General features: G+C 63.1%; 1 protein-coding gene across 7 annotated transcripts; it reads right to left on the minus strand.

The window, feature by feature from the left end:
* Nucleotides 1-1,079: 1,079 nt before the first annotated feature.
* Nucleotides 1,080-10,071, minus strand: LOC130454286 (chondroadherin-like protein). Of its 7 annotated transcripts, none has more exons than XR_008911940.1 (7): nucleotides 8,892-10,071; nucleotides 8,246-8,409; nucleotides 3,165-4,832; nucleotides 2,406-2,572; nucleotides 2,107-2,307; nucleotides 1,886-1,940; nucleotides 1,080-1,257 (listed from the first exon to the last, which is right to left on the minus strand). XR_008911940.1 is itself a non-coding variant. In XM_056797418.1 (6 exons), exons 2-6 carry the CDS (start codon nucleotides 8,396-8,398, stop codon nucleotides 1,937-1,939), a joined length of 2,193 nt encoding a protein of 730 aa, XP_056653396.1. In that variant the 5' UTR covers nucleotides 8,399-8,409; nucleotides 8,892-10,071; the 3' UTR covers nucleotides 1,080-1,936. The 7 variants fall into 7 exon arrangements, 5 of the variants coding, with proteins under 5 accessions (XP_056653396.1, XP_056653394.1, XP_056653393.1 ...); XR_008911939.1 differs by having other exon boundaries at nucleotides 1,080-1,260; XM_056797418.1 differs by having other exon boundaries at nucleotides 1,080-1,940.
* Between the last annotated feature and the right edge of the window lie 2 nt (nucleotides 10,072-10,073).

Below are 10,073 nucleotides of genomic sequence, written 5' to 3' on the forward strand. Positions count from 1 at the left end.
GAGGAACTTGTCCTGCCCCTCCTAAGAGAATCTATAGCAGGAAGCAGCAAAGCTCTAAGAGTCCAGAGAAGCCTGCAAAGGCATTTGTAAGGACCTGCAGGGCGCTGAGGTGCTAACATCCTAACACGAGCAGAAGGGACGAGCCCCCCTTGGGAGCTCCAGCGTCTTCCAAAGGCATCTGGGGAGTGAGAAGTGGAGAGAACCTGCGGGTGTATTGATTCTTGTCCGGGGCTTTGAAGAGGGTCATGGAGGGGAGCGAGAGGGAGTCCTCTAGTGCAGAGAAGGGGAAGAAGGGCTCACGTTTCTATTTCCCCAAATTAGAGTGGGTGAGAAGAAGAGAATGCAAGCACGGAGGAAGGGGCAGGAAGCAAGGTTAAACTTCCTTCTTCTCTGAACCAGTTCGTCATCACCTTCAACAGAAAACCATCTTGGGGGGGGGCCCTAAAAGGGAGGCCAACAGGCTGGAAGGAAGAGTCAGTCACAAGCAAAACCAACTTCCAGTTCCTGAAGGGAGTGTTCAAAGGGAGTGAAGACTAGACTATGGACAGAAGCCCGGCAACTGAGGAATGACTGCCCCACCAGGCACAAGCCAAGAGAATCCTGGGAGCAGGAAGGGATGCAGAAGCAGAACACCCAGCTGGGATGGACTCCTGAGGAAGCCTGTTTGCTTCCTCCCCAGAGAGAGGCCCATTTTCAGGCGTTGGCCCCTGAGGGGATTCGTTTGCCCTGCCTGCCTTTGTTTCTCCCAAAGGCTTTTTTCTTTCTCCAGGCTCCTAAGGGGGAGGGAGGAAGACTGGTGGGAAGAAGGAGGGTTAACAACAGTGACGCCGTTGGCACATTTTAAAGGGCCCAGAAGGGAAGAGAAGCGAGTTCAGAAGGGAGTGCTGAGCAGCAGGAAAGCACTGATGGAACACGGAGACTAGAAACAAAGCGCGAAGAGCCGGAGCTTCATGGCCTCCTGGGCAATCCTCTTCTTGGCTTCTGCTGTTTAAGTGCAGAATAAAACCACGGAAAAGCTCTAAGAGAGAAACAGGAAGTCCCGGCCCCCGGCCCCCGAGCTTCCAAACGAGACACGAGGCTGAAGCTCTGCTGGCTGGCAATTTATTTAGAGAACAAGCGAGCAGTGACGTGGCTGCCGAGGCCCGAGCCCAGCTCCCATCCCAAGGAGCGCACCTGAGAGGGGCACGGACGGTAGCGGAGGCCCAGCAGCTCTCAGACACGCCGGCTCCTTCCTCGAGGCTCCGAGGACGCTCTGACCTGCTGAAGCGAGAAGAGGGCGCGAGCCTGTCAGGAGCCATCCCGGCCCGGCTGCCCAGCTGTTCCTCTCCTTTCTTGGCTCTGACCCTTGCCCGGGGGGGGACACGGCTAGGAAGTCTCTGAGGTTGGGTGGGAAGGCACGAAGCGTCTTCACGCCTGCAAGGCCATCGAGCTGCCAACTAGTCCTCCAGTGCCAGGAGAAGATCTGCCCACACGCCGGCCCCTCCGCCTCCTCCACTCTTGCCCCCTTTCTGTCCAGGCCCGCCTTGGGCGGACCCCTCTCCCTGGCCGGCCGGCCCTTCCTCCCAGCTCTTCCCTCTGTTCACACACCTCTTTTCCAGGAGAAACAGTGATGGTTTCCCAACAAATCGTGCCGCTGGCACAGTGTGAAACACTCTAGACGGCCAGTGTGCCGGCGCCCGGGAGATGGGACACCCTGGCCTGTGCCAGGCCTTCTCCCTTCCAGTTTGACCGCCAGCTCTGGGGGCAGGCACGGTGCCGCCGTGCTTTAGCCCTTGCTGCCAGGATGACTATTCTAGAATGGCTCCCGAACACTTGTTGACTGCGCTCTACAGTGCTGGCCTGGAGCCTGGAAGACCCAGATTCAGATCCTGCCCCAGCCACTTACCAGTTGTATGACCCTGGGTGAGTCACTTCACTTCCGCCTGTCTCCATGGCGTCATCTGTAAAACGGGGAATAACAAGGTGCCTGCTCGTGGCGAGGGCCGGCTTCGGAGCTCCCCCGGCCCGCTGCTCCTTTTGTAAGCAAGGACGAGTGGATGCACGGGGCGCAACGCTTCCTCCCCAAACCCCGGCAGTCCCCGGCCACCACTGCAGGCAGGCACTGACCTGGGCTGTCCTGACCGCTTGCCGGAGCCTCGGGTTTTTCTGGCGTTGCGCCTCGCGTTGGACGGAACCCCTTTACCCTTCTTGGCCCCCCAGCCCGGGCAGGCCTCAAAGGCAGCCGCGGCAGCCCTTACCTTGTGGCCGCGGACGCTGGCCGGGAGCTCACAGGTGGCGCCCGCGCGCAGGTTCAGCTCGGCGAGCCACCTAGGAAGGCAGGGGAGAACGGAGGGCCCGGCTGGGCAGGGCGACCAGACGGGGGCCTCTGAGCCACACTGGGGGGAGCCCCGTAGTCCCCCCCGCACCTGTGCAGGGGCAGGAGCCGGCAGTCACAGAGGAAGGGGTTGCCCCCGAGGGTGACGAGCTCCAGCCGGCTGAAGCCGTCCATGGGCGGCAGCGTCTGCAGCCGATTGTTCTCCAGGTACAGAGTGCGGAGCCCGCGCCCCAGACCCGCGAAGGCCCCCGGAGAAACCTGAGAGGAGAGGCCAAGGGGCCGCATCAGTGGAGGGGGGCACCAGCAGCGGCACGAAAAGCCGGGGCTTCCCCCCCTTCTGTCCCGATCCATGCCGAGGATCCCTTCCAAGGCAGGGGGTGCTGGGGGCCAAGGGACCCGCCCGGGGCCACCCTGGAAGCCAGGACCTCCCGTCTCTCTCACTGAGCCAGCTTTTCTAGCACGCCTTCTCGCGTCTCTTGGTCGCTCTAACACCTTTCCTTGACGTGCGTCTTCAAAACAGCATGAGCGGAGGACCCCGATTTCCCCAAGGCTGGGGCGGGGGTTCCCTTGGTCACCCCCACTTTCCTCCTTCCCCCGCCCTTCTGCTTGCCAGCCCTCAGGGCAGTGCCTGGCCCAAAGGAAGTGCTGGTGGTGGCTTCATCACCCGCTTCCGCTTGGCTTCTTCCCTCCTTTCCTTCAAGCGCCCCCACCCAAGGGTCCTCCTCTTCCTCCCAACTCTTACTGGGGGCCCAGTGAGGAGGGCCGGGGCGCTGGGTTCCCAGGTGGCCTCGGACACTGCCCGGCCACAGGCCGCCCCCTCGGCAAAGACCCGCCCGCGGCCCTCGCCCACCTCGTGCAGCCCAGTCCCGTTCAGGTAGAGGTGTTGCAGGGAGCCGGCCACCGGCAGGAAGGCCTTGTCCCGGAGAGCCCGGAGGGGGTTGCCGGACAGCCGCAGCTCCGAGAGGGCGGGCAGCCCCTCCAGGGCGGCCGTGGGCACAGCCCGAAGCCGATTCCCGCCCAGATGCAGCTTCTCCAGCTCCAGGGCCGGGCCGGGCCGCACGCCAGAGATGCTGTTCCCACTCAGGTCCAGCCGGCGGAGGCCCGGGGCCCCGGCCAGGTCTCCCAGGGCCAGCTGCTGGACAGCGTTGTGTTCTAGGTGGAGGGAGAAGAGCTGGGGCAGGACCTGCAGGGCAGCCCTGGGCGGCCTCGTGAAGCGGTTGCCATCCAGGTAGAGGTAGCGGAGCCGGGGGGTGCCCTGCAGGGCGGCGGCACGGAGCCCCGAGAGCCGGTTGTTGGAGAGGTAGAGGTAGACCAGCTGGCCCAATCCGCGCAGGGCGCCTGGCGCCAGATGGGTGATGCCGCAGCTCTGGAGGTGCAGAGACACGAGGTGGGCCAAGCCAGGGAAGGCGCCCCGGGGGATGGACGAGAAGTTGTTGCGCCTCAGGTCCAGGAGCCGGGTGTGGTTGGGGAACCCAGAGGGGGGCACCCTCAAGCCTCGGTTCTCACAGCTACTGTGCTGGGAGTCGGGGGAGCAGATGCAGGCTGCCGGGCAGGGTGCGGCCGCTTCGTCCCCCTCGGGGGCCTGCGTCGGGGCCCGGGGCCCGGGGGCCTCCTCCCTCCCACCCTGCCTCTGACAGAGGAGGTCCTCGGCCCTCAGCGACTCCAGAGCGTCCCCCCGGAGGCGCCGGGGCTCGGAGCACCGCCCGTCCGTCTGGACCCGGGCCCTGGCCACCCACTCCCGCAAGGGCCTGGCGGCACAGTCGCAGCGCAGCGGGTTCCCCGTCAGGTTGAGCTTCCGCAGCCGGCCCACCCCCTCGAGCGGGGGCAGCCCCCCGAGCTGGTTGCTCCGGAGGTCCAGCGCGTGGAGGCGGGGACAGCGGGCAAAGGCAGCGGCCCCCACATCCTGCAGGGCGCCGTGGTCGAGCGACAGCTGCCGCAGGGCCTCCAGGGCCAGCCCGTCCTCCTCGCCCACGTAGCTGAGCGGGTTGTGGCCCAGCTCCAGCTGAAGCAGCCCTTGGGGCCGAGACAGGGCCTCCCCGGGCAGGGCCTGCAGCTCGTTGTGATCCAGGCTGAGCCGCCGCAGGCGCGGCAGGCCGGCCAGCGCCTCGGGCGCCAAGACGTTCAGGGCGTTGTGGGAGAGGCGCAGCCAGCGGGCCTGCAGCAGCCCCTGGAAGGCCATGTCGGGCAGGTAGACCAGCGAGTTGTGGGCCAAGCTGAGGAGGCCCAGGGAGCCCAGCTGGCTGAAGGCTCCCGGGCGCATCTCCTCGAGCCGGTTGTGCTCCAGAAGCAGCTGCCTCAGGGAGCCCAGGCCGGCCAGGGCCTCCTGGTAGAGCGCCGAGAGCCGGTTGGAGGCCAGGTTGAGGTAGACCAGTCGGCCCAGGCCTCGGAAAGCTCCTTCTTCGACCCGCTCCAGCTGGCAATGCGTCAGGTCCAGATGAGTGAGGTACGGGAGGGCCAGAAAGGCCTCCGGAGGCAGCGTCTTCAGCGCGTTGCCTTGGAGGTCCAGCCTCTGGGTCATCTGGGAAAGAGACAGGACAGCAAGAGCTCACCTTCAACCGCAGGCTTCTCGCACACAAATCTGGGGAAGCCTTGCCTTCCCACAGCCTCTCTGAACCTTGCTGACCCTCCCCTTCCCCTGCCTCCCTGTGGAACACAAGTTCACACACACACATATGGATGCAAACAGACACACACACACAGTCACACACACAGAGACAGACACAGTCACACACAGAGACACACAGAGACAGACACAGTCACACACAGAGACAGACACACAGTGACAGTCACACAGAGACAGACACACACACAGTCACACAGACAGACACAGTCACACACAGAGACAGACACACACAGACACACACACAGACACACACACAGACACACAGTCACACACAGAGACAGACACACACAGTCACACACACAGACACACACACAGACACACAGACACACACACAGAGACAGACACACAGTGACAGACAGACAGTCACACAGAGACAGACACACAGTCACACACAGACACAGTCACACACAGAGACAGACACAATGACAGACATAGTCACACAGAGACAGACACACACACAGAGACAGACACACAGTCACACACAGAGAAACACACACACAGTCACACACAGACAGACACACATAGTCACACACAGAGACAGACACACACAGTCACACACACACAGTCACACACAGACAGACAGACACACATAGTCACACACAGAGAAAGACACACACAGTCACACACAGACAGACAGGCAGACACACATAGTCACACACAGAGACAGACACACACAGTCACACACAGACACAGTCACACACAGAGACAGACACCCACAGTCACACACAGAGACAGACACACACAGTCACACACAGACACAGTCACACACAGAGACAGACACACAATGACAGACATAGTCACACAGAGACAGACACACACACAGACAGACACACAGTCACACACAGAGACAGACACATGCAGGCACACACAGAGAAAGACACACACAGTCACACACAGACACAGTCACACACAGAGACAGACACCCACAGTCACACACAGAGACAGACACACACAGTCACACACAGACACAGTCACACACAGAGACAGACACACAATGACAGACATAGTCACACAGAGACAGACACACACACAGACAGACACACAGTCACACACAGAGACAGACACATGCAGGCACACACAGAGAAAGACACACATAGTCACACACAGACAGACAGGCAGACACACATAGTCACACACAGAGACAGACACACAGTCACACACAGACACAGTCACACACAGAGACAGACACACAATGACAGACATAGTCACACAGAGACACACACACACACAGAGACAGACACACAGTCACACACAGAGACAGACACACACAGTCACACACACACACACACAGAGACAGACAGACATATGGATGCAGACAGACAGACAGACACACAGACACAGTCACACACAGACAGACAGACACAGTCACACACACACAGAACCAAAAACTTCCTGACTTAGAACATTCCACCCTAGAAATTCCAGCTTCCTTGCTGCGTGTGGCTTTGGGGCTGGGCGGGCAGACAGACGGTCCTGAGGAGGACCCCAGTCGCCCTAGAGCAGCGGTTCTCAAGCCTTCTAATGCCGGGACCCCGCAATACAGTTCCTCATGTTGTGGTGACCCCAAACCAAAAACTTACTTCAAAACTGTGATTTTGCTACCGTTATGGTTCAGAATGTAACTAGCTGATAGGCATTCTGTATTCTCATTGCTACAAATGGAGAGGTGGAGAACCGCTGCTCTAGAAGCTGCCCCTGTGGCTGCCTAAAGCCTGGCCTTAGGGGCCCAGATGGCATGGACTCCCCCTCCCAACAGTCCAGGGCTCCCTTGTTCCACTCCTCCTCCGAGGTGCAGGCGGGGGAGGGGTTGCCCTGGTTTGCAGGAGTCAGCGGGAGGGACCCCTTGGGCTGCCCTCTATTGTCTGCTTCCTGCTTTCTCTGGCATGTCCAGGGCAGCCTCGTGGCCTCTCCCCTGGAGGCCTCCCGACAACATTGCCTGTAGTTTGGGCACCGACTGGCTCCTGTCGCTTTTCCGTAAGGAGCATTTGGGGCCAGAAATTCCTGAGCCTGTCCCTGCGGTCTTCCAAGCCTTTGGCCCCAGGGCCATCCGTGTGGACAGAGGCCGAGTCCTCCTTCCCAGAGTCTTCCTCTCGCGTCAGGGTCTGAAGAGAGGCCAGAACCACGTCTTCTCCCTCAGGGCCCAGAATCTCTCTCTAGTGGTTCCTGCTCCCACTTCTCCCCTGGACACAGGACGTAGAAATCACGCCACCACTGAGGGCAGGGCAGTCCCGTGGCCCCGGGAGCCTGGGGAATAGACCAGCGGCTCGGCCAGGCTGTGTCTGAAGCACGATTTGAACTCGGAAGCTCCATCCACCACTCCACGCTGTCTGCACCCCCGCGCCCACAGACGGCCTCGACACTGGGCGTCCGTGATCTCCGGGGGCCGTTCTGCAGGCGGCACTCCGGGGATCGGAGCTCGGCCCCGTTTCCGCGGAGGGTTTTCTTCTGGCTCCCGTTCTGCGCCTCTCAGTGGTGAAGGGGCAGATTCTATTCTTTTCCACTCTAGGCTCTGGCTCACACGCATCGGGCAGATTCTACACGGCTCTGCGCCGCACCAGCCGCACCAGCCCTGCTTCTCGTCTCCACGGGGTGCCTGGCACACGGGAGCCACTGGGCGAGCGCGTTCTGCCCGGCTGTGAGGAATTCTGGGACGTCCAGGCCTGTTGTCGGTCGGTAGCCCTGACCCCGCCGGGGCCCAAGAGAGCTGCCAAGGGGCCCTGTTCAGGGGCTGAGGCCCACCCTCACTCTCACGCTGCTGCTGCTGCTGCCGGCGCTCCCACAGAATGGAGGTATTCTGATGGACGCCTCCAGTTCTGGTGCTTTAGGGGTGACAAAACGCTTTGCCTCTCCCCCGGCTCTCAGCCCTTCTGCCTTCCGCTTCAGGGGGGACCAGCCCCATCCCATCCGGGAGCCCCTTGTTCCGGCTCCCGGGCCCCACTTCCGCCTCTCAGGGCCCCCCTGCTGGTCCCTCGTCCCACAGGGAGGAGCTCAGGTGGGACCCCGAGTTCCTGCCCTGGATGGCTGGACCTCGAGGGCGAGCCACCCAAGGGACTCCCGGGAACAGGGATGAACAAATCTGAGCTCCCGACTTGGGAATTTCCCTTTCAAAGAACGTCCCCCCGAAGCTCTGGTGCCCAGAGCCGGCCCTGCACGGACTCCCGTGACGGAGACTCCCTGCGGCCATCATCTGTGGTCTGAGAAAGCGGCTGGCCCGGGTCAGACTGAAGTGAGGGAAGCCGGCCAGCGCGCGGTCCCAGCAGACGGCACCCCCCGGGGCAGGGCCGGCCCCTCCACCTGCCCTGGCTCACCTGTGGGATGCCGGCCGGCACCTGGCGGAGGTTCTGGTTCCTGCACGAGACGTGCCTCCGGACATTGTCGCAGACGCAGACGCGGGGGCAGCGCTGGGCCAGGCCTCGCCAAGCCAGGGCCAGCAGCACGGGGAGGCCGAGAGGATGCCACATGGTGGGCAGAGCTTGGGGCGACAGAGGGGGGAGCTGGATGGCGGCCTGCCCGGGCACCGGCCACTTCGCACGGGGCTCCCCCACTGACCAGAGGCAGGGCGAGGCCCCGGAGATCTCGGGCAGCTTCCTCGGCTTCCTCCTGCTGCCGAGGGTGGAGCCCCACCTCCCACCCTCATCTCTCGCAGAGGGCGCTGGCGCTCCTCTGCGTGTCGCCCCGGGGGGGGGGGGGATGGGGAAGAAGAAACGGCTCTCCCAAAGGCCCAGTGACCCTGGGCAAGTCACTTAAACTGGTTTGCCTCCGGTTCCCCGCCCCCCAGAAAAGCGGGCTCCCGCTCGCACAGCAACGGCCCAGGAGCCACCTCAGAGATCCTCCGAGGCCCAGCGCCAGGGGGCCTGGCCAGGAAGCGCCCATCATCAGCCACACTCTGCTCCCGCCTCCCCTTCCCAGCACTGCGGACCCTGCTCCTTCCCTCCCTCCTGCCCAAGGCCTCACCCAAGCCTGGGCCACAAGTTCTCTGCCCCGTCTGAGCTGGGGGACGTGGACGAGCAGCTGATCCAAGCCCCTCCGACAGACAGGGCGGGAGGCCACAGACAGCTCCACCTCCTGGAGGCCAAGACAGAAGCCCCTTCTCCCTCCACGCCCCCTCCCGTCTCAGGGCCTCCCACCTGGCGTGCCCTCTCCTCCAGACTGAATGAGGGCATTGTTGGCTGGGCGGCCCAGCCACCGCTTCTCCCCTGAGGAGAGGCTCCAAGGAAGGGGGTCTGACGAGACCAGACTCCAGAGGCGCCAGACCGGCAACCTGAGCGCCTGGGAGGCCCCCTTGCCAGCCGGGCCCCAGGCTCCCCCCCACGGCGCCCCTTTTAACAGCCTGCCCGCTGCTCCGCGGGGCTGACCGCAGCCATTCGCACGGCCCTGCAGGTCCACGAGTGGTCACGAGGGCCCTGCCACAGCCATTGGTCTCCTGGGGCCCGCGAGGGGAGGGGGCACCCCCGGTGCCATCGGCTGGCCCGCCCGCCCACCGGAGGAGGCTGCCTCGGCACCCCCAGGGGCGAAGGGAGAGCTGCCCGCCCACCCTTCAGCCCAGCCTTCCGAGAAGGGGGCCGGCGCGGCGGCTGGAGGGCCTGAGGTAGGCCCCGGCACACAGTAGGCACTTCATGGCATCCCAGGAAACCAAGGGCCAGTGGCAGACGGAGCCCGGACGTTTCTACTCTGCCGGACAACAGGCTCACAGGCCGGCTTCCAAGAATCTGACCCGAAAGGAGGAGCTCCTGTCTGGGGGGGCTGCCTCGGCCCAGTTGGTTGCGGTTCCTACGGCGGAAACTCCCTTGGCCCATGCAGAACGCCAGCTCCGGGTTTTACGAGTTATTTAGGGCAGAAGCAGAGTGGCTCGGTGGAAGGAGAGCCAGGTCTGGAGGCGGGCGGTCCCGGGTTCAACCGGCCTCACACACTTCCCAGCTGTGTGACCCTGGACAAGTCACGTTACCCCTACTGCCCGGGCCTCGGCTCCCACTTTAAGACAGGAGGGAAGGGTTGAACCAACAAGGGAGGGCTCTGAGGTTGGATTTCCCCAGGATGGCCTAAACTCTGCCAGCGGGGATAAGAACAGGGATGGGCAGGAGAGCCCGGAGGCGGCCCTCCAGGGGCTCTGGGGGAGCCCTTCCCGCAGACCCCCCC

Source organism: Monodelphis domestica, chromosome 5, assembly GCF_027887165.1.
Source record: "Monodelphis domestica isolate mMonDom1 chromosome 5, mMonDom1.pri, whole genome shotgun sequence".
Classification (NCBI taxonomy): Eukaryota; Metazoa; Chordata; class Mammalia; order Didelphimorphia; family Didelphidae; genus Monodelphis; species Monodelphis domestica.